General features: G+C 47.3%; 1 protein-coding gene across 4 annotated transcripts in view; it reads right to left on the bottom strand.

Annotated features, from left to right (window-relative positions):
• Window positions 1-5,804: 5,804 nt before the first annotated feature.
• The window catches only part of LOC121303438 (proto-oncogene tyrosine-protein kinase Yrk-like), a 42,160-nt gene continuing 23,530 nt past the window's right edge, over window positions 5,805-24,434 (bottom strand). For 2 of the 4 annotated variants that reach the window (XM_041234142.1, XM_041234145.1), the window contains 12 exons: window positions 18,193-18,456; window positions 17,493-17,595; window positions 17,090-17,188; window positions 16,714-16,817; window positions 14,547-14,696; window positions 12,814-12,978; window positions 12,075-12,230; window positions 10,696-10,875; window positions 10,057-10,133; window positions 9,795-9,948; window positions 8,761-8,892; window positions 5,805-8,559 (listed from right to left, as the gene is read on the bottom strand). In XM_041234142.1, the coding sequence (XP_041090076.1) occupies window positions 8,351-8,559; window positions 8,761-8,892; window positions 9,795-9,948; window positions 10,057-10,133; window positions 10,696-10,875; window positions 12,075-12,230; window positions 12,814-12,978; window positions 14,547-14,696; window positions 16,714-16,817; window positions 17,090-17,188; window positions 17,493-17,595; window positions 18,193-18,456 (1,793 nt within the window). In that variant the 3' untranslated portion in view covers window positions 5,805-8,350. The remainder of the gene's footprint in view (window positions 8,560-8,760; window positions 8,893-9,794; window positions 9,949-10,056; window positions 10,134-10,695; window positions 10,876-12,074; window positions 12,231-12,813; window positions 12,979-14,546; window positions 14,697-16,713; window positions 16,818-17,089; window positions 17,189-17,492; window positions 17,596-18,192; window positions 18,457-24,434) is intronic. The other 2 variants (XM_041234143.1, XM_041234144.1) reach the window with 2 other exon arrangements.

Here is a 24,434-nt window from a genome sequence, read left to right as displayed (position 1 = left end):
GCAGGCAGGCAGGCAGGCAGGCAGGCAGGCAGGCAGGCAGGCAGGCAGGCAGGCAGGCAGGCACAGGCAGGCAGGCAGGCAGGCACAGGCAGGCAGGCACAGGCAGGCAGGCACAGGCAGGCAGGCAGACACACAGACAGGCAAAGTTCCAGTTGAAATTGATTTGCTGCCGATGGAAATGAACAAGCCTGGCAATCTTGTGCCCCATCAGCTTAAACTAACGTAGGGGAATGTAAATAAAGTAGACCATCAACAAGGTCTGCTTTCCAGTTAATAATTTCCTGAAGAGAGTGCAAAGGAACCCAGGAAGAGTATAACAAACACAAAGAATCAGACTCAGTGTGAAGTGAAAACCGAGCAGCCATTAGAGAGAAAAGGTAACCAGGAACACCCTCGAGGGAAGGGCACTGTCCAAGGGCCTGAAGCCGGAACGTAAAAGGACACTTACCAGGAATACCAACGAAGGAAATAAGCAGGTAATAGATTCCTTGGAAAACTACAAATGAGTCCCAACTGCTCAGTAGCTCCACCATGGTCCAATATTAATACTACTAATGACAGATTGACTTATTTAAAAAAAAAAATCATATAAAAATATGTGCAAGGCAGCCCATCAGTTTTAATCCATCCTTAAGAGAAAGTGCGAACAGAGCTGCAGGAAAGCGATGCAGTGAAGTTGTGAAGACTTCAGCGGCTTGCCTAGTTACCGTGCTCAGTGCTGCTGTCTAACAGTCTGAAGCGCTCTTTGGCTTCTCCCTGTGCTTGGTGCACTGTGGCTGCAGGGTGCTGCTGATACTTGTGTTTGCCAGTGAATCGCGTCACCTGCTTTTTTACGCTGCCGGAGTGTGGGATCGCTCCGGCTGTGAGAGCCAGGGTTCAGGGCACACTCACACATCACCGGAGACTCAAGCCACTTGGATATATTCAAGCAATCAGCCCCGCTCCAGCCACATCCCTGCAAACACACCAGGCTTTCCCTTCTGTTACTAAAACAAATATTACAAGAAGAACGAACAGATAAGTGCTTTGGTGTTTACAGTGGCAACAGATTCATATTGTAGGCTGGTGTGTACCATACCTTATTTAATTCATGGAAACAAAACGCTATGACCAATAGTGCAGTTAAATCATGCCCAGTACTCCGTGTTTGATGTTGAAGTTGTTTCATCTTTAATGGTGCTAACGTGGGTTTATTTGCAGAAATGATTTTTTTTCCCATGCGTGTATCAAGTCCTGTGTAGTGCGCTTGTTTATTTATCACACAGTGACTCAGTAATGGCAGAAGCTTTGTCATTTGGGGGGGGGGGGGGGGGTGAAGCTTCCTCGGTGCTATTTTTAATTTTCCCATTGAAACACAATTCGTGAGTTAATACTGAAAACAATTAAGCGACCAAAGCATGAAAAAAAATCACAGAAAAATAGTTCTGGTCTCTTAATTATTTCATAACAATGAAAATGGCTTTTGTTTTTATTACCCACTCGTTTATTTGTTGCAATTGATTGCTGTTAATCTGACTGTGATGAAAACGTTGACTAGAAAATTAGTTGGAGTTTATTTGCACTTAGAAAAAAAGTGGAGCAAATTTTGCCCTGTGAACTCTTCTGTAGCTCATAACATCATTCTCAGTGCGTTCACAGCAGAACAGTGCAACACTGCACAACACGACAACCGATGTGCTGTGCTGCTAATCACACATGGAAACTGAATAAACTATGTATTGTTTGCTTTCAACAGCACAGAATTTCTGTTTAAAGACAAGCCTGATTTGCTTTCTATATTGGACTTGCTTGCATTTGGAACATGAACAGATAGGCTATTCAACAGGCTGAATACACCGAGTTCAGCTGTTATCCACAGTCCCACTAGTTACAGAGATCTCAGCTTTTTCATGTCAATGCAATGAAACATCACTGTTATGATTTTAATGTATTAAAATCTGTTGCTCACGACCAGTCCCGTTTCAACAGAAAAAAAGAAAGAGCCCAGTGGTGAGATTCACATTAGGACTGAGTGGAAAACTTATTTGGATTTTTTTTATTTCAATAATGACTGTATTATTAGATCGCTCAGTGTGCCCCTAGACAGTCTGACACTGACAGGCTGAGAGCCCCCGACACACAGAGCAGGCTCTGACACTGACAGGCTGAGAGCCTCCGACACACAGAGCAGGCTCTGACACTGACAGGCTGAGAGCCCCCGACACACAGAGCAGGCTCTGACACTGACAGGCTGAGAGCCCCCGACACACAGAGCAGGCTCTGACACTGACAGGCTGAGAGCCCCCGACACACAGAGCAGGCTCTGACACTGACAGGCTGAGAGCCCCCGACACACAGAGCAGGCTCTGACACTGACAGGCTGAGAGCCCCCGACACACAGAGCAGGCTCTGACACTGACAGGCTGAGAGCCTCCGACACACAGAGCAGCCCCTGACACTGACAGGCTGAGAGCCCCCGACACACAGAGCAGCCTCTGACACTGACAGGCTGAGAGCCTCCGACACACAGAGCAGGCTCTGACACTGACAGGCTGAGAGCCCCCGACACACAGAGCAGCCTCTGACACTGACAGGCTGAGAGCCCCCGACACACAGAGCAGCCCCTGACACTGACAGGCTGAGAGCCCCCGACACACAGAGCAGCCCCTGACACTGACAGGCTGAGAGCCCCCGACACACAGAGCAGCCTCTGACACTGACAGGCTGAGAGCCCCCGACACACAGAGCAGCCCCTGACACTGATAGGCTGAGAGCCCCCGACACACAGAGCAGCCCCTGCTGACACTGACAGGCTGAGAGCCCCTGACACACAGAGCAGCCTCTGACACTGACAGGCTGAGAGCCCCCGACACACAGAGCAGCCCCTGACACTGACAGGCTGAGAGCCCCTGACACACAGAGCAGGCTCTGACACTGACAGGCTGAGAGCCCCCGACACACAGAGCAGCCCCTGACACTGACAGGCTGAGAGCCCCCGACACACAGAGCAGCCCCTGACACTGACAGGCTGAGAGCCCCCGACACACAGAGCAGCCCCTGACACTGACAGGCTGAGAGCCCCTGACACACAGAGCATGCTCTGACACTGACAGGCTGAGAGCCCCCGACACACAGAGCAACCCCTGACACACAGAGCAGGCTCTGACACTGACAGGCTGAGAGCCCCCGACACACAGAGCAGCCCCTGACACTGACAGGCTGAGAGCCCCCGACACACAGAGCAACCCCTGACACTGACAGGCTGAGAGCCCCCTGACACTGACAGGCTGAGAGCCCCCGACACACAGAGCAGCCCCTGACACTGACAGGCTGAGAGCCCCCGACACACAGAGCAGACACACAGAGCAGGCTCTGACACTGACAGGCTGAGAGCCCCCGACACACAGAGCAGCCCCTGACACTGACAGGCTGAGAGCCCCCGACACACAGAGCAGCCCCTGACACTGACAGGCTGAGAGCCCCCGACACACAGAGCAGGCTCTGACACTGACAGGCTGAGAGCCCCCGACACACAGAGCAGGCTCTGACACTGACAGGCTGAGAGCCCCCGACACACAGAGCAGCCCCTGACACTGACAGGCTGAGAGCCCCCGACACACAGAGCAGCCTCTGACACTGACAGGCTGAGAGCCTCCGACACACAGAGCAGGCTCTGACACTGACAGGCTGAGAGCCCCCGACACACAGAGCAGGCTCTGACACTGACAGGCTGAGAGCCCCCGACACACAGAGCAGGCTCTGACACTGACAGGCTACATCATTGTAATTTTAAAGATATAAAATGCGGATTTGAGCTTGTGAGATTGTAGGCCTAGCAATACTATCAACTCGGATTAATACATACGTTCTGATCTTGGCAATAACACTTTAAAAATGGCTATGAAATTATTACATAAATACTCAGCCGATGTCAAAATATGTATAGATAGAAATTGAAGCAGGAGCAGGACTGTGTGAAGCATTTCAGATAATCTGCTGGAACAGATTGGAACTTTTGGGTCTGCTAAGCACAGATCCATTTTCACAGGCTGTGTGATCCAGTGTTAAAGAAAAGGGCTTGTAGGCAGGAGGTCCGTGGTGTAAGGTACTCTGCAGCTGATGCATAGCTCACACACCCTCGTCTCTGTAAGTCGCCTTGGATACAAGCGTCTGCTAAATAAGCAAATAATAAAAAGTATTTAGCTCCTGCGTTCAGAGAGTCGCAGGTCTCGCTGTCTTTCTGTGCCGTCACATATACGCGGACTGTAATACAATACAATGCAATACAATACAGTAGAAAGTTCCATATAAATTATACCAAGAAAGGCAAGGATCCATTGATGGTAGGGGAGGGAATGAGAAGGTTGCCAATGAAGAACTATCATTTTTTTAGCTGCTGTGAGAGCAGCCAACCAGATCTGAGGACGTAGACATTTGGGATAAATTTGTTTTAAAAAAGGGTAAATATTGTGCAATCAGTTGTAGCAGTTCTGCTGATTGAGTTGGCAGGCTGTGTTTACTGGTTTTGAGTAAACGAAGCACTGTGAGCAATAAGGCACGGCAGGGTGTGGGATATACTCTAATGTCCACACGCCTCGGGTGCATTGTAAATCACGAGGTAAAGCAATCATGAGATACATCCCAATGAGTTGCTCAATCTCTTTCCTTGTATTGAAAGCAAATGAATGCTGTATTGGTTTGAATTCTGTACCAGTAGATCGAACATTTCACAAGATATAAATCTCTGCAGAGGAATGTCTCGTTGACCCTTACGAGGAGCACCAATATCAGCACCTGCGAAAAGCGCGTCGGGGAGAAATCCCAGGTCTGCCATTCATAGCTGTTTTTATTTTTGGTCATGCTTCTATCTGCAATGACCTGTTCATCGCTGCTGGCCTCTGTACCACATCCTACTTCCACATTAGCAGCGATTTCCTCAGGTGCATGCGCTTCCTCATCATCACATGTAAGCCTTGGAACCCACTCATCGTCTTCATCATCAGTAGGCTCGGCTAGACGATCTAAATCAGAATCCTCACCAGTGATTGCTTGAAGCTCCTCTCACACACTATACACTGGTCTGTTTTTCTGTAATGACACCATAAAAAAAAAAAAACAATACTTCTCTCCAAATTTGATAACTTTATGACCCGATGTTGTAATTTTGCAACAAGCACAAAACGCTCCCAAAATATACTAGTGTTTAATTTTAAAAATGATTCCTAATTGCAGAATATCCTCTGTCATTAATGAGGACACCTGTATTTATTTTTTTACCTCTGCTTACCTGATACTGCAAGGTTTGAGGACAAAACATTTGGAAATGAACCACGTTGATCAAGACAATTTTTTATTTTTTCGATTTTGAATGGTATTACCGGACTTTGCCAGCAGATGGCAGCACTAACCCTTAGGGAATTAAAAAAAAAATGTAGTTTTGATTTAGAAGATGTGATAAGGCTTTCCCTGGGGGAGGGTGAAAAGCATGTTTCTCATTTGCAACACGGGGTCTCGGAGATTTGTTTTACAATTTGAAACTGTAGCGTGCAATCAACCTGCAGTAAGTATCTGAAGACGGTACTTGAATAAAATACAACGATGAACAAACACAGTGGAGTGTTCTGATCATTTTCACTGGGCATCATGAGTTGGATCCGATATGATCAGTAATACAAGAGAAATCCATGTATTTAATGAAGTCAGTGGTAATTAGTAATAGGTCCAGTGTTTCACACTGTGCAGTTCAGTGCCAGTTTGTGTGCTTCAGGAAATTACTGCCTGCTGAAAACTGGCCTTTCTCTCACAGAAAATAAGGAAAACAGACCGCCTCTTAGAAAGTCTTTATTTCACTTATTTACACACTAGCAAATAACAGAAAGAGGAACGGTGTTGCACTTTGCAACCGCTCAGAAAACAAAAATAAAAGGAGTACATTAAAAACAACACTGTTAAATAATAATGAGAATAACACCAACGAGAACAATAGGAGGAGTAATTCAGAAATAACAAGCCGTCTTTTCTGTTTCATTCCACCCATTCTCAGGGTTTCACTGTAAATGAATTGCAACAGAAACACAGTGCACAGAGATCTTTCATTATTGAACGAAGCACAGCAGAGCCTCGTTCCAACCAGGGCTCAGTCTAGTCAAGGCTTACACCGGAGCCATCGCTCCACTGTCTAATGGCTGTGGCTCTGCTCTAATCTGGATTCAATCCAGGCAGAGGTCTTTTTAACTGTCTAACTGAACAAAGCCAAGCAAGTCAGTAAACCTGGTTGAAAAGGACTTGACAGGACTCAGAGCCTTGTGGGCTCAGTCCTGGCGCTCTCTTAAAAAAAGAAAATGCACCTTGAATTCACACAAAGCATATCCCATCCAGGAAAGCAGCCACCTCTTATCAGAGCATTTCACAGCACTGACTAATTACCCTGAAGATTTTAATATTAAAACAACAATGGAACACAGCTTTTTAAAATGGAACTCTGCAGAATATATTCATCTGGAATTTCAAATGCTCAACTGTCCATGAACTGATGGAAAATGATTTGAAAATAATGGCTCGGTTTAAACTGTGATGGGTCGCACCTAGGTTTGTTTAGAGCATTTTACAGCACTGGAGAATCACACTAGATTGCATCAACAAACTGAAACTAGAAGAAACTTGCCCAACCATATAAATGAGTGTGTACCTGAACACACATTATTCATGAACACATCACCATCTTAATGGGTGACACATCCATTCAAACTCAATGTCCATAGGGAGCATTGAGCGGTGAGGTTACACATAATGTCACAAACTCACACTGATGAAGGCATTAGACAACACACCAGAGTAACACTGCTGAAGGTATTTAACATTTGTCTTCTTAAGTTTTTGAATTTGTGATTGAGCCTATGGTGTGCCGGGGAAGTTCTGGGTGTCATCAGCTGTGAAATCGATGCTGGCTGATTGGTTAATCTTGTCTGATTGGGAGGGGCTGTGGGTCACTGTCTGATCTGGGAAGTAGGAAAAGGCAGCAGTCCTCCAGACTGTTCTACAGAGTTTAAACTGTGCACAGATTTACAATTTCAAATGAAGAGTAAGTAGAAGTTATATACAGATGCATGATAACGGGGACCAACCAAGAGACTTCCCATGTGAGATCCACCTGGAGGGTGATATTCCTTCAATGGCTTATTTCCTCTCAACCAACCAGCTGCTTCCCCTATTGACTGACATGCTTTCAGCCAGTAACATGCTTTGACCCAGAAGACACTGCTGAATGAAATGCAAGTGCAACAGATGACCTCACAGAAACTGTGAACTTCCTTTAACTTCATAGAGGAGCAGATGTCACGCCCTAAAACAGAAAGTCCATGTGTGCTGTAGCATGCATTCCTTTAGAAAGTGCAGATTGGAGACCTGTGAAGCTAGTGGAAGTGCTGGATGGCTGATGGAATTATTTAGTCAGCCAGACTATCTAACAGCTTTGTAGCTTTAAGAATCCTGGGCTGCTCAAAGCACTAACCCAAAACTTTCACACCCCGTGAGCGAGCATCTTAGTGCCTCTCTGCTGCTGCAGAAACTCGTGATTTCGAGGAGGCGGTGACCCCTTTTAAAATCTTTTTCTACATCCAGACATTCAATCACAAAATACATGGCTTAAAAAAAAGAGAAAAAAAGTCTTCTAGTCATCTATTCCAGCGACTGTCAGAAAAAGCAGCGCCACAGAAAACACATTGCAACGTGTGCAGCTTCCTTGATTCCGTGGCACGATTTCCAGATGCTGTTTACATTGAAAACAAGTCATTTCTGTGCTATAAAAAAGAGAAGAGGAGCGGGATCCTGATTGCATACATTGAACAACAACATGACGATAACAATAACAATTATTATTATTAGTAATAAAAACAGCAGTAATAATACAAATTATGATTCTAAAAAAAGAGTTTGAGAGAGAATATTTATTAATGCACCCACACACCCTCCCTGAAATAAAAAATAAAGTTCTCAGTAAATAAAGAAGTTGACAAGAATAATTAAAATGTGCTCAACAAAGTCAGTGCTTGAATAAAAAGACTCCTTCCTGCTTCTCAATGTCTTTACCAGTCAGCTGCAGTCTACTGGAGAGAGGGCTGCTTCAGCAATGGCTGTATGTCCCTTTTTAAACTCCTCATATGGCACTTGAATGCAGCAAGAGACAAAAAAAAAAGAGAAATGCTTGTGGTTCTGTACTGTCAGTGTTTTGGTTGGAGTAGGAAGGTACAGTTGAAGCAAGAGCAGTTTTCTGTTCTTTAAAAAGGGTTGCAGAGAGAGGACCATGCTTTGCGAAAGTAAAGCCCCTTTAATTTGCGTGTACGTGCGTGCGTGTCTGTCTGTCTGTCTCTTCTCAGAGGTTCTCTCCTGGCTGGTACTGCTGCTCTGTGGCTGTGAAATAATCCTCCAGGAAGCCCTGCAGGTATTCGAAGGTGTGCCTCTCCTCTGCCTCCTTCCTCCAGCACTGCACCATGAGCTCGTGCAGCGAGGCAGGGCACCCCACCGGGCAGGGCATGCGGTACCCCCGTTCTACCTGCTCCAGCACCTCCCGGTTATTCATCCCTGCAGAGAAAGGGGGGAGGGGAGAGAGGCAGTGAAGAGGGAATACAAGTTGTAAGGAGAGGAAGGGGCAGACATGGCAGATGGAGAGAAATTTGGAAGGAGTCAGGTGAGGAGAGAGAAATAGCAAATGAGAACGATCAGTGTCTTCAAAAAAGGCATCACCATGACTACAGTGCACTGCTCTCTTGAGGAGCCAGTTACCTGGGTAGGGCACTCTGCCCTTGGTCACCAGCTCAATCAGGAGGATCCCGAAGGACCACACGTCCGACTTGATTGTGAACTTGCCGTACAGAGCTGCCTCGGGGGCCGTCCACTTGATGGGGAACTTGGCACCTGCAGGGGAAGCACAACCTGGGTCAGAAACAGAAACACTGGAAGAACTAGACTCAGTTCAGTTTGAATGAAGGGAAAAATCACAGCAATGTGTAGTTGCTGAGGTAGGGGCACAGCAATGTCTAAGCTAGTGAGGTAGGGGCACAGCAATGTGTAAGCTGGTGAGGTAAGGGCACAGCAATGTGTAGCTGCTGAGGTAGGGGCACAAAAATGTGTAAGCTGGTGAGGTAGGGGTACACATTGGTGTAGTTTTCCCTTCATTGAAGACACTTTAGTGGAAACGTGTCATTTGTATTGTGAGATAAACGGAGGCAGGTTTCAGATGGAGATGCAAGAAGGGAATTGCAATGCCTGGGGATGTTTGTTCTGCGTTCTGCTTCAGAGACTCGCTTGCCCTGCACTGCACCAGCGGGCTTTACCATGCTCCTCTCCTCAGTCTACAATTACACCACACACAGACACTGCTCTTAATGGAGCTCAGACACTCAGCAAATAAACCACGGCGGAGAAGATGACCCTAATTACATCTGTTCTGGAACCCCTGCTAACCAGTGAAACTCTTCACAGAGATGCTGCTTACTGGACTCTGCAAAACCAAGTACAAATGGATCAATGCCTTGTGCACTATCCTTATAAAAGTACCCACAGTGCTTTTGCAGTTTTCCCATGCTTTTTCTAGGGTTATACTATGCATTTGCCATAGCTTTCCCTGGTTTGCCGTGTTTATTAATATCCTTTACTCTACCTTGCTATTCTTTATAGTGCTTACCCATGCTTTTGGCATGCTTATTAAAGTTTGCTATGCTTTTAGACTGATGGATGTTTAGAAGGGTCCAAGTGTAGCACACACTCTCTGCTCTCTGCTGTGCTGGGATCGGGATGAGGGGGCAGTGCCCGCTCACCTTGGCGCGCAGTGTACTCGTTGTCCTCAATGAGTCTCGCCAGTCCGAAGTCGGCGATCTTGCACACCAGGTTGTCTCCCACCAGGATGTTGGCGGCTCGCAGGTCTCTGTGGATGTAGTTCATCTTCTCGATATAGGCCATCCCCGCGGCGATCTGAGCACAGGAGCACACAGGTCAGTCCCAGTGCCCTCAGCACAGATTTGAAATGTGTTGGCATAGTGAACCCTGTTCCACCGGGTCTTGAAACCCCCTGAACCGTACCTGCGCCGACATGTCCACCAGCTGCGGCAGCTTCAGATACTGACCGTCTCCATCCTTCAAGAAATCCAGCAAGCTCCCTGAAACAGACACGGCAACGAGGTCAGTGCCTGGAAACTAAGGACTGGGATTGCTCAGATAGGCAAGGATTCACAAGACTTTATAAGAAGATGTGGTCTAGTGGTTAGAGCTGAGGGACTGGGAGGTAGGGAGTCAGTGTGACTCTATAGTGTTCAGAGCAGAGTGACTGGGAGGGAGGGAGTCAGTGTGACTCTATAGTGTTCAGAGCAGAGTGACTGGGAGGGAGGGAGTCAGTGTGATTCTATAGTGTTCAGAGCAGAGTGACTGGGACGGAGGGAGGGAGTCAGTGTGACTATAGTTTGCAGAGTGACTGGGAGGGAGGGAGTCAGTGTGACTATAGTTTGCAGAGTGACTGGGAGGGAGGGAGGGAGTCAGTGTGACTCTATAGTGTTCAGAGTGACTGGGAGGGAGGGAGTCAGTGTGACTCTATAGTGTTCAGAGTGGTTGGGAGGGAGGGAGTCAGTGTGACTATAGTGTGCAGAGCAGTGACTGGAAGGGAGGGAGTCAGTGTGACTCTATAGTGTTCACAGACTGGCAGGGAGGGCGGTTCTGCTTGTGTACCTTGGCTCATGAACTCTGTGACGATGTAGATGGGCTCCTCCGACACCACTGCGTAGAGCTGCACCAGTTTGTCGTGCCGCAGCCTCTTCATGATCTGAGCCTCCTCCAGGAAGGCCTCAGGGGACATGGTGCCCGGCTTCAGGGTCTTCACCGCCACTTTCGTGGTGCCGTTCCACATGCCTGAGCAAAAAACACCATCGCCACGGAGGCAAAGGGAGAAAATTAGTATCCCACTCTCTCATAACACCCTGACCGACGCAGGCCACTGGAGATGTGTACCACTCATTCGTTTTGACATGTGTTACATTCACTAGGCCAACACCAGTGGGTTAGTATGGGGGTGGTGTGAGGAATGGAGGAGGGAGTGTGAACATGCTGTGAGGGGTAGAAAGGGAACACAGGACAAACCACGAGAGGTGGAAGTCATTCTCTTATAGTGAATATTAACTCTTTAGTTACTGTACTTACTGAAAACTAGCTATGCCTCTTTAAATCTTGACCACTCCCCTTTGACGTGGGGGAGTCAGGGTGAGCGCCAGTTAGTGTGTGTGTGTTCGACCAGCATGTCTTACACAACGTGGGTGTATTTCAGTGCTAATCCTGGCCTGGGATCTCACTTTATCCTGTTTCTCCAAAGTGTTTCTGTACTCTGCTGACTGGTAACTGCAAAGTGATTGAGATTCATACAGCTGGGGCTCTTACTCAAGTGTAAAGATGAGCCCCACACTCTCTTCTCTAAAGCTGGACACAGACAGACCAGCACAATGCCCACTGCGCTCATGCATGACGGGGAGTCCACCATTCAGAAGAGTGCAGAGGGTGTTGCTGAATGGTTCTGTGCAATAATTTCTATGAAAAAAACATGTGCATTTTTGTTAGCTATGTGATTGCAGTACTTCAACTGGAGGCAACAAAATCATTTGTAAATCTTACCTGCTGTGCACTTTCATCTGCTACATAGGTCTCAAAAGTGTACTTATTTATAACATGATACTGTGCAGCTCAGTTAAATAAACAGCACTCTGCAAGCCATGCTTTCAGTTAGGGTTGCGCTAGGAGTGTGACATGTCCCACGCCTTCAATAGCAGCTTCCCCTATTGACTGGCATGACCCAGAAGACACTGCTGGGTGAAGTGACTCAAAGTGTAACAGATTTCCTGAGAGCAAGGCATAGAAACTGAGAACTTTCCTTAACTTAAAGCAGCACCAGATATCATGTGTTGAAACGAAAATTCATCTTTCAAAACAGCTCATTTAAGACCTATGTATACAGTAGCCAGCAGAGACGTGTAAAACAGGTAAGATTGATTGAATTATTTGGCTAGTGGTGTGCTTTAAATCCTGGGCAGGGGGAGTGAGCCTGGGAGCCGGGGTCTTACCCATCCACACGTCCCCGAAGCAGCCCTGCCCCAGCTTGGTGTCCAGTCTCAGGGTGTCTCTCGAGATCTCCCAGGCATCATGGCTCAGGCCTAGGGTCTGAGGGGTCGAGTTGGGGCAGGCCTTGAGCAGACAGCTGCAAAGACCATCGTTACTGCCTGGGGAGGAGGGGCGCAATGGAGGAGAGGAGGGGAGGGGAGAGGAGAGGAGGGGAGGGGGTGGTGAGATGGATTTGCATGCAAGAGTTACCCACCGGAGAACAGTGAGGAGGGATAGAGGCACCTTCCCTAACCCCAACCAGTGGCTGAATGTGTTGAGCTTATAAATGGAGATGTGAAAATGCTTCATCACTAGTAGCTGCATTATCACACACATTCTTCTGAACTTTTAACTTTTACAGAAAATCCAAATTCCGTTACTTTCTGGTACCTAATAACTTCTCATGCTGTAGGTCAGATTCACTCGATATAGACTGCTGCAACCAGACCATGTGATCTACAGCACAGGAAGTGATTAGGTCTCTGGAATCTTTAACACTATTTGAAAAACCTACATATCCATAGCAAACTGGTGTCAAACATATTGAGCACAGTTGCTACTGAGAGGCAAGACAGCACTCTTGCTAAGCTGTGTGTTCACTGCCACTCTGAGCTAGAGAGGGGATGCTCGTGCCACTGGTTGTGTAGGGAAGGGAACCCTACTTCCCCTGCTGTCCCGGGTCAGTATCTGGGGGTGTCCTACCCATCCACACTTCCCCGAACTGCCCGTTTCCCAGCTTCTTGATGAGCTGCAGCGACTCCCGCGGGATCTCCCACACGTCTTTGGTTTTGACTGACAGGTCAGCAAGCTTGGGCATCCCCTTGTGACACGCCACCACCAGGCGACAGCACAGCCCTGCAGAGCGCTCTGAGAGGAAGAGGAGGGAGAGACAGACATGGAGAAGACAGGAGAGGAGACAAACAGGGAAAACAGGAGGGTCGTAGACGGGAACAACAGGGAGAGCAAGGTAGAAGAGAAAAGAGAAAGAAAGAAGGAAAAAGAAGATAAGACAGACAAAGAAAGGAAGGGGAGTGAATCAGTACATAGTTAATGCATTGCCGACAAAGCAGAACTGAACACAAGCAGTGGCACAGGCTGGCTGGGTCTGAGCTCTTCAGCTCCTCGGTTTGGGCTGGTTCACCTGGTTGATTTATTTGTTAATGTCACGGCTGGGTCTCGGCTCCTCGGTTTGGGCTGGTTCACCTGGTTGATTTATTTGTTAATGTCACGGCTGGGTCTCAGCTCCTCAGTTTGGGCTGGTTCACCTGGTTGATTTATTTGTTAATGTCACGGCTGGGTCTCACCTGGTTGATTTATTTGTTAATGTCACGGCTGGGTCTCAGCTCCTCGGTTTGGGCTGGTTCACCTGGTTGATTTATTTGTTAATGTCACGGCTGGGTCTCAGCTCCTCGGTTTGGGCTGGTTCACCTGGTTGATTTATTTGTTAATGTCACGGCTGGGTCTCAGCTCCTCGGTTTGGGCTGGTTCACCTGGTTGATTTATTTGTTAATGTCACGGCTGGGTCTCAGCTCCTCAGTTTGGGCTGGTTCACCTGGTTGATTTATTTGTTAATGTCACGGCTGGGTCTCAGCTCCTCGGTTTGGGCTGGTTCACCTGGTTGATTTATTTGTTAATGTCACGGCTGGGTCTCGGCTCCTCGGTTTGGGCTGGTTCACCTGGTTGATTTATTTGTTAATGTCACGGCTGGGTCTCAGCTCCTTGGTTTGGGCTGGTTCACCTGGTTGATTTATTTGTTAATGTCACGGCTGGGTCTCGGCTCCTTGGTTTGGGCTGGTTCACCTGGTTGATTTATTTGTTAATGTCACGGCTGGGTCTCGGCTCCTCGGTTTGGGCTGGTTCACCTGGTTGATTTATTTGTTAATGTCACGGCTGGGTCTCAGCTCCTCAGTTTGGGCTGGTTCACCTGGTTGATTTATTTGTTAATGTCACGGCTGGGTCTCAGCTCCTCGGTTTGGGCTGGTTCACCTGGTTGATTTATTTGTTAATGTCACGGCTGGGTCTCAGCTCCTCGGTTTGGGCTGGTTCACCTGGTTGATTTATTTGTTAATGTCACGGCTGGGTCTCGGCTCCTCGGTTTGGGCTGGTTCACCTGGGTGATTTATTTGTTAATGTCACGGCTGGGTCTCAGCTCCTCAGTTTGGGCTGGTTCACCTGGTTGATTTATTTGTTAATGTCACGGCTGGGTCTCAGCTCCTTGGTTTGGGCTGGTTCACCTGGTTGATTTACTTGGTACCGCCAAAACACAATACGATCCCACAATCCCCCAGTGCCCTTTGACTCATGGCAAGAATTTGCGAGATTGGCAGCCGAAGCCTGTAGCACCAGACAGTGGAAAGAGGCATTACTTTTTTACTTCGTGTTGTGGACACTGGCTTTACCCAAGTCACAGTCCAGAGAACAACCGTGCGACTCACCTTTATAGTGCTTCACTAGCTGCGACACCGTATCAAACTGTGAGCGCGTGGTGATGTAATACCCGCCATTGTCCAGCTTGCGGATCTTATAGTGCTTGACGTGGTCCCCCTTCGCCTCGTCCCAGTCGCGGATAGACAGGGAGTACGCTCCTGAGAGGACCGGACAAGAGGCAGGCAGGCAGTGAGGGGGCAATTCGACCAGAGACAAAAACAACTTCAAACTGGAAAAAACATTTCAGGATGTGGAAAGCGTCTGCCTGTTTGTCAGCTAGACCAGTGGGGTTCTAAACTGACGTGTGCTGTCCTACTCGGTGTGCAAAAAGAAAGAAATATCTACTGTTGTTGTGTTATATATCTGTTGACTTTTATAGACAGAAGTACAAAGGGGAGTGAGAGTGGAGGCTGGTCTGTGTGTGAGATGGTGTATTGAGGGGAGTGAGTGGAGGCTGGTCTGTGTGTGAGATGCTGTATTGAGAGGAGTGACAGCGTGTCTGGTCTGTGTGTGAGATGCTGTATTGAGGGGAGTGACAGCGTGTCTGGTCTGTGTGTGAGATGCTGTATTGAGGGGAGTGACAGCGTGTCTGGTCTGTGTGTGAGATGCTGTATTGAGTGTGTGAGGATTGAGGGGAGTGACAGCGTGTCTGGTCTGTGTGTGAGATGCTGTATTGAGGGGAGTGACAGCGGTGTCTGGTCTGTGTGTGAGATGCTGTATTGAGGGGAGTGACAGCGTGTCTGGTCTGTGTGTGAGATGCTGTATTGAGGGGAGTGAGTGGAGGCTGGTCTGTGTGTGAGATGCTGTATTGAGGGGAGTGACAGCGTGTCTGGTCTGTGTGTGAGATGCTGTATTGAGGGGAGTGACAGCGGTGTCTGGTCTGTGTGTGAGATGCTGTATTGAGGGGAGTGACAGCGTGTCTGGTCTGTGTGTGAGATGCTGTATTGAGGGGAGTGACAGCGTGTCTGGTCTGTGTGTGAGATGCTGTATTGAGGGGAGTGAGTGGAGGCTGGTCTGTGTGTGAGATGCTGTATTGAGGGGAGTGACAGCGTGTCTGGTCTGTGTGTGAGATGCTGTATTGAGGGGAGTGAGTGGAGGCTGGTCTGTGTGTGAGATGCTGTATTGAGGGGAGTGACAGCATGTCTGGTCTGTGTGTGAGATGCTGTATTGAGGGGAGTGACAGGAGGTCTGGTCTGTGTGTGAGATGCTGTATTGAGGGGAGTGACAGCGTGTCTGGTCTGTGTGTGAGATGCTGTATTGAGGGGAGTGAGAGGAGTCTGGTCTGTGTGTGAGATGCTGTATTGAGGGGAGTGACAGCATGTCTGGTCTGTGTGTGAGATGCTGTATTGAGGGGAGTGAGTGGAGGCTGGTCTGTGTGTGAGATGCTGTATTGAGGGGAGTGACAGCGTGTCTGGTCTGTGTGTGAGATGCTGTATTGAGGGGAGTGACTGGTCTGTGTGTGAAATGCTGTATTGGCATGTCTGGTCTGTGTGTGAGATGCTGTATTGTGTGGTCTGTGTGTGAGATGCTGTATTGAGGGGAGTGACAGCATGTCTGGTCTGTGTGTGAGATGCTGTATTGAGGGGAGTGACAGGAGGTCTGGTCTGTGTGTGAGATGCTGTATTGAGGGGAGTGAGTGGAGGCTGGTCTGTGTGTGAGATGCTGTATTGAGGGGAGTGACAGCGTGTCTGGTCTGTGTGTGAGATGCTGTATTGAGGGGAGTGAGTGGAGGCTGGTCTGTGTGTGAGGCTGTATTGAGGGGAGTGACTGGTCTGTGTGTGAGATGCTGTATTGAGGGGAGTGACAGCGTGTCTGGTCTGTGTGTGAGATGCTGTATTGAGGGGAGTGAGTGGAGGCTGGTCTGTGTGTGAGATGCTGTATTGAGGGGAGTGACAGCGTGTCTGGTCTGTGTGTGAGATGCTGTATTGAGGGGAGTGACAGCGTGTCTGGTCTGTGTGTGAGATGCTGTATTGAGGGGAGTGACAGCGTGTCTGGTCTGTGTGTGAGATGCTGTATTGAGGGGAGTGGGGGCTGGTCTGTGTGTGAGTGACAGGGTGTCTGGTCTGTGTGTGAGATGCTGTATTGAGGGGAGTGACAGCGTGTCTGGTCTGTGTGTGTGGCGGTGTATTGAGGGGAGTAACAGCAGGTTTCTCTGGGGGTCTCCGCAGCGCTTACCCTTGGTGGTCTCACTCTCTCGTATCAGGAAGGTGCCTCGGGGGTTCCCATGGCACAGCAGCTGGCGCTCCGCATCCTTGCGTCCCATCTTCCCGAAATACCACCTGAGGGGCACAGACACCTGTTACAGTGCATCGCTACACACACACACACACAGAGTGTAACCATTAACCTTTCCCCCTGCCCCTAATGGATATAAGAAATACATCAGTAGGAAATGCCACCTAGAACTCATGCAGAAAACGATAGATAAGGTCAAAACTAAAAAAGAATGTATTAGCTGAGATAATCCTCCATGTGTGGTGAGGGCTGATCAGAAAATGAACAACATTGGCCCACACACATCAGCAGGATGCTCGTGTGCTACAGTACTCACTCCTCAGCTTGGATGGAATCCACTGGGGCAACGTAGTTACTGGGAATGTACCCAGTCCTCCCAGTATCCAGAGATCGAGCCTCCCACCAGTCACCCTCCCTGAAAAATCAAGTGTTAGTCAACGTTCAGGGCTCAGAGCAGACACTGCACTGAAACACAGACACACGCTACAGCCCAAAACACACCATATTCCACCGGTTTCATCTCTGAAGAATTCTACAGTAGTGGTTGAAGAATCGTAGTTTACTACAATATAGTCTATAGTGTATTCGTTCCATAGACATTGGACAGTGTGTTGTCACTAAAATAGAATACTGCTGTGTTTATATCTAGAAAATGAAAAGTCAGCACAGACAGTCTAAACTTGCTGCTCCTCCTATCTCAGCCCCTCCCTGGTACCTACACGTTGTTGATGATGTGGAATTTCTCCCCCTTCCTGAAGCTGAGATCATCTTCAGTGCGAGCGTCGTACTCGTACAGCGCCAGGAACAGCGTCACCCCCCCGCCTGCACGGGACAGACACACAGCCGTCACAGACTCGCCATCGCCGTGACCTACAGCTCACACCTGCATCCACAGTTTGGCAAAAACTGAGAGGTGCCTGCATATACCCCCAGATTACAATACTCAAAAGAATGTCCTTACCAAGTTTCATCACAATTGGATCAGCTGTTTCAAAATATGGGTAAAACATTATAGCCCCCATATTTCCCTCGGATTTGAATAACATGTTCTAAAGAATGTTCTAGCCAAGTTTCATCACAATTGTACAAATTCTTCACTAGGTATATGTAAAGTGCGAGATCCCCATATCCATGTTGAATCATTTGATCTAAACTGGAGAAAAATATAATAATGTCCATGTCTGTGCGAGTGTCTGTGTGTAGCAGCATGTCGGTATGTGTGGCGGTGTGTGTGTGTGACAGCGTGTCGGTGTGCACGTGTGACGGCATGTCGCAGCATGTCTGCGTGCGCATGTGACAACGTCTCTGCGAGTGTGCCTGTGACATCGTGTCAGTGTGCTTGTGCATGTGACAGCGTGTCGGTGTGCATGCGTGTGACAGCGTGTCGGTGTGCGTGTGCGTGTGACAGCGTCTCCTCACCAGTGAAAGCCCCTCCCCCTCCCGTGGACTGCTGCGTTGCGGAGGGGAAGGGGGTGGAACCTCCAAAGGGCATTGCCGTGGAGACAGGCGTGTTCTGGAAGTTGTTGAAGTCGGGGATGCGGGCGAAGCTGCCCGGCTGGCTCAGATTGGTTGGGTCAGGTCCGTAGCGGGGGTGTGAGGGCTGCTGGCTCCCATCTGCCACCACTTCCTGGGACTTGGAGGAAGAGCCCTTCTCTTTACAATGCACACAGCCCATGGTGAGATCTGAGAGGAGAGAAGAGAGATTGAGACTGGAGAGAGGAGACCTTCTCTTTATGCTATACACAGACCATGGACAGTGAGACCACCAATATCTGAAGAGTGATAAATAGACTGAGAGACAGCTCCACCACAGATATGCATCCTCAGCATGGTAAAGAACACTCCGAGATCTCAGTGCACAATGCTACACTGCACAGGCTCACTTTCACCAGGTGAGGGCAGCAAAGTTTCACACATGGCTTCTGTTAGCAGGACGTTCCAGCTGTGTCAACACAAGCGGGAAGTAATGAGAAGGACTGCTGTGCTGAAGCACAAACACAGGGTAAGAGCTGAGCTTCTCAAAACACAGGGTAAGAGCCGAACCTCTCAACACAGGGTAAGAGCCGAGCCTCCCAGGCACGGGGTAAGAGCTGAGCCTTTTTCTGATGTTTGGGTTATTACTCTACTTTGATTGGATAGGGCTTTCCTGTGTGTTATGCTGATTGGCTGAATTCACTCTTTGGGATTTCAATACAGAGCGAGAAGGCTGAGAGCTGCAGAGTGTACTGGAGTGCAGTGGAGTGGCAGAGCCCCTCCCGAGACCCTGCCGGGTTCATCTCAACTCTCCTACTCCGTGCTCAGAGAAAGAAACTGCTGCACTCGTGCAATAGGACATGACATCACAGCCAGGATACTGCACAGGAAACTGAGTGAGCTCGCCCTCCAGCCTGACTCACAGGACGTCTCTCTCTCTCTCTCTCTCTCTCTCTATGTAGAGTACTGCAGTTTCAGCTGCAGGTACACAATGCATTTTCTTACCTCTTATTAGCACTAGCAACAGTATCACTGAATCCCCTTTAAAAATGGGGAACTGACAAGATTTTAAGCCCTCTTTTTCCACCTCGTATTTCCACGAGCACATTTCACTTCTTCTGTTTAAGATATTTCAGTGCTTTGCCTGTATTTAAGACTTCAACTTGTGTTGTGCATTTTTTTTTTCTTTCAAACAAAATGCTAAGTAAAAGTTGCTGCTGCTTCCTGGTACCCAATCGCTTCCTGTGTTGCAGGTCAAACTCACTCCAATGGTCTAGCTACAATCAGGCCATGTGATCTACAGTACAGGTACCAGGATGCAGCATTTTATCTGGCGTGTTGCATTTGAAATATGTGAATATACCGAATGAACTTGAAATAAGTGACCACTATATTGTGACTGCGAGTACAGGTGAACATTTAGTAAGAAAGCGCCCAAGAGAAACACTAAATCAGAAAAGTGTGTCTTTCCCTGGTTATTTAACTCCACACAATCACGGATTCACTTGGTAATCTAAGCTGTCTCTCAAACGCAACAAAGCATTAAGCTAAAATGACACCAAGGTCAAATTTACAAGAGACAAAAGTCAAAGAGACAGACGTTCCAGCCGGTGCCTTCATCAGACTGAAGAAGTTTGTCTGTTGATTGATCAGCCTATACCCAGCCAGGATAAGCCACAGCTGGATTGATTGTTTTGAGTATTTTACCTGGATTGCATCAATCAATTAATTTTATGGGTAACCCCGAGATGCAATCCAGGGTGATTACCCAGTGCTGTAAAATGCCCTAAATAAAATTCAACTGTGTTTAGAAATGGGGAACTAAAATTACACTGTCTACAAGCAATACAGCACAGAGCAAGCCAAGACTGCTCTCCCAGTCTCATTAAAATAGTGCTAATCTTCTTTTTCTTCTTTGCTGAAGATCAATCTCACTGAACTGCCACTTTGAGCTCCTCCAACCCACTGCCTTCCACACTGCAGCCCAGCACCTCTAACTGAGCCCTTCCACTGAGCTTCCACTGCCTTCCACACTGCAGCCCAGCCCGTTCTCCAACCACTAGCTCCTCAAACCCACTGCCTTCCACACTGCAGCCCAGCCCCTCTAACCACCGAGCTCCTCCAACCCACTGCCTTCCACACTGCAGCCCAGCCCGTTCTCCAACCACCGAGCTCCTCCAACCCACTGCCTTCCACACTGCAGCCCAGCCCGTTCTCCAACCACCGAGCTCCTCCAACCCACTGCCTTCCACACTGCAGCCCAGCCCGTTCTCCAACCACCGAGCTCCTCCAACCCACTGCCTTCCACACTGCAGCCCAGCCCTTCTCCACTGAGCTACTCAAACCCACTGCCTTCCACACCAGCCCAGAGCTCCTCCAACCCACTGCCTTCCACACTGCAGCCCAGCCCGTTCTCCAACCACCGAGCTCCTCCAACCCACTGCCTTCCACACTGCAGCCCAGCCCGTTCTCCAACCACCGAGCTCCTCCAACCCACTGCCTTCCACACTGCAGCCCAGCGCTTTCTTTATCTAACCACTGAGCTCCTCAAACCCACTGCCTTCCACACTGCAGCCCAGCCCTTATTCCAACCACCGCTCCTCCAACCCACTGCCTTCCACACTGCAGCCCAGCCCGTTCTCCACCCACCGAGCTTCCAACCCACTGCCTTCCACACTGCAGCCCAGCACCCAAAAACTGAGCTTCGAAACGTCTTCCACACTGCAGCCCAGCGAAGGCGTCTTTTTCTTTCATGCTGATGTTCTGCAATTTAGTTTATTTTTAATGCTTCTCTTTTTTCAAAGTTTTTAACCGCCTTGCACGTAGAACACGACACCCAAAAATAATTCGAAACGTCTCCCGCAGAGCGCTTGCGAAGGCGCTTTTACAAAAAATGCATTGATTTTGAAACTATGCAGTACGCTGTGCAGCATGTAACCAGAGTCACTCTGCAGCGCAAAAATAGAATACCCAGAAGCATATTAAACAACTTATAAAACACAGCATGCTTTTGTTTTACAGAATGAATTAGAAAATGTACGTCCTGTGGTCAGCAGTAATGACAAACAACTATGTGCACTTGATTGTTACATTTTTACTGATTACAGTGAGTATGGTATGGTGTTAGCACAGCAGTCCTGCATTACTGCACAGTTCAATAATTCACAGAGTCAATACCCTCAATACACTATTTCACGTTTTAATAAAACAGCCAAACTGCTTGTTTAAATGACTGTGTATTCTCCACAGTCTAAGATGCAACCCTGCTTAATATCACAAGCAGCTTCAAATCACTGTACCTGTTTGTGATGTTTGCAGTTATTGTGAGAGCTTCTTATTGCAATCATAAGAAAGTTTACAAACGAGAGGAGGCCATTCGGCCCATCTTGCTCGATTTGGTTGTTAGTAGCTTATTGATCCCAGAATCTCATCAAGCAGCTTCTTGAAGGATCCCAGGGTGTCAGCTTCAACAACATTACCTGGGACCCTCAGTTCCTGTGTAAAAGTGCCTCTTATTGTCTGTTCTGAATGCCCCTTTATCTAATCTCCATTTGTGACCCCTGGTCCTTGTTTCTTTTTTCAGGTTGAAAAAGTCCCCTAGGTCGACATTATCAGTACCTTTTAGGATTTCGATTTAGATGAGGTCTTACTAATGCATTGTAAAGTTTTAACATTATTTCCCTTGATTTAAATTCAACGCTTTTCATTATATATCTGAGCATCTTGTTAGCCTTTTTTATAGCTTCCCCACATTGTCTAGATGAAGACATTTCTGAGTCAACATAAACTCCTAGGTCTTTTTTATAGATTCCTTCTTCAATTTCAGTATCTCCCATATGATATTTATAATGCATATTTTTTATTTCCTGCGTGCAGTACCTTACACTTTTCTCTATTAAATGTCATTTGCCATGTGTCTGCCCAGTTCTGAATCTTGTCTAGATCATTTTGAATAACCTTTGCTGTTGCATCAGTGTTTGCCACTCCTCCTATTTTTGTGTCATCTGCAAATTTAACAAGTTTGCTTACTATACCAGAATCTAAATCATTAATGTAGATTAGGAATAGCAGAGGACCTAATACTTATCCCTGTGGTACTCCACTGGTTACCTCGCTCCATTTTGAGGTTTCTCCTCTAATCAATACTTTCTGTTTTCTACATGTTAACCACTCCCTAATCCAAGTACGTGCATTTCCTTGAATCCCAACTGCGTTCAGTTTGAGAATGAATCTTTTATGCAGGACTTTGTCAAAAGCTTTCTGGAAATCTAAATAAACCATGTCATATGCTTTGCAATTATCCATTATCGATGTTACATTCTCAAAAAAAATCAAGCAGGTTAGTTAGACACGATCTCCCTTTTTTGTCTCCCAGGATTATGTTACCATATAGGTAATTTTCCATTTTGGATCTACTTCTGTTAGTCTCTGTTTCATACCTTCATAGTTTGTAAACCTTTGCTTTAGTCTTAACTTTTTGGGTTTTAAAAATCATTTCAAATGAGACCATGTTGAGGTCTGAGTTTGCCAGTGGTTCTCTGACCTCTGTTTTAGTTATTCTGTCTTCGTTATTTGAAAAGACCAAATCGAGGCATGCCTCCTCTCTAGTCGGTGCCTTGACAAATTGTGTTAGGAAGCAGTCATTTGTCATTTCGTCTGTCACGCTCCCCACTTGCAATTTAAAGAAGCACTTTTGATGGATTAATATGCATTTCCTTTAATATTAAATATGAGCATTGTATTGATCACTGTAAACACAGCTTCTGTTTTAAAACATTTAACAGTATAGGTACAGCATAGACAGATTGAAAGAAAAATATAGACAGATAGAGAGAGACAGACACAACAGACAGATATATACTGTATGTAACCTGACAAGGAATTATTATTATTTATTTCTTAGCAGGTGTGTTCAGGTTTCAGATGTTTAAAAGCTCTGAGGTGATAAGCAGTAAACAGCAATGTCGGTTCTGGAATGCTCCACTCTCTCAGCCCTGCCAGGACTGGGGTTTTTACAATAAAGTGAATCCCCAGTCGCGAGTTCTGCGTCCACTCCCTTCTGCCATATTTCTATCAGCTCTTTGAGACAATCCCTATCTGGGAAAACACCGGCGTGTGTGCTCGCCAGCCATTGTTCTGAACTCCCAGGGCAGCTGTGAAACACAGACTCATAATGTGAATGCTAGGAGTACAGAGAGGCAGCCCACACACCGCACACAGCATTCAGGGTAAAACCACATGTGGGAAACAACATGCTGACAAACGCATTGGACAGGTTCACTTGGCTATTTAAGCAATTTATGTGTAGGGTATAAAATACTCTAAACAGAATCATGAACGGGGGGGGGGGGGGGTCTTTGTTCTTTCAGTGTTTAAAAGAGAAACATTCACATTTTTGTCTTGGGTTGTTGTTTTCCACGTTTATCAGGAGGACAATCAAATAAGCTAAGGATGTTTGAGATAGTTCACGAAACAACCGATTCCCATGTAATAACAGAGATGGCTCGAGGGAAGACGCTTGCAGTGGAGCGCCGATACAGTGTGTGATCACATCTTTGCCTGTCCCACTCAGCTCAATAAAAACTAATTTGATGCCATGGCTTATTAAATTATTCTACAGTTTAGCCATCTGTGCAACCCCTTTCCAGTTGGTGTACGTTTCTTAAGCTGCAGGCACACAGTGGTCTTTTTGAGACCGTCACTCAAACTAAACACAAGGGCACTGAAACAGGGATGCAACAAGCATACATGCCAACAGTCCCTATATGGGCAGGACAGTCCCGATTTCCTAGTAAATGTCTCGCGTCCCAATGAATAGGAAAAAAGTCCAGATATTTACCCATAGAAAAAAAATCATTTATTCTGCACAGTAGAGTAGGTGAACGCTGTGCTCTTCGTGCGGCTCACACATCTGCTGATCACTAACTCATACAAAGGGAAGAATTCTTCATTGTGTCTATTGGGGGGGGGGGGGGGGGGGGGGGGGGCGTTTATGTTGGTCCAAAAATAACTTGACATTTAGGTTCTTTTTCTGTTTCTTTTTGTTTTTACTTAATTCTGATGATTAAGGATATCTACATACTGAGACAGTGGAAAGAGGAGAGTTCAGCAGCAATGGAAGACACATGTCAATGATTATAGTTCCAGTGTAAATCCGTCACCGCATTTCAAAAGCAAAAGTCTCTACA

The sequence above is a fragment of the Polyodon spathula genome, chromosome 32 (assembly GCF_017654505.1).
Source record: "Polyodon spathula isolate WHYD16114869_AA chromosome 32, ASM1765450v1, whole genome shotgun sequence".
NCBI lineage: Eukaryota > Metazoa > Chordata > Actinopteri > Acipenseriformes > Polyodontidae > Polyodon > Polyodon spathula.
The sequence above is the reverse complement of the archived record's forward strand: the minus strand, read 5'-3'. Positions and strand labels throughout refer to the sequence as shown.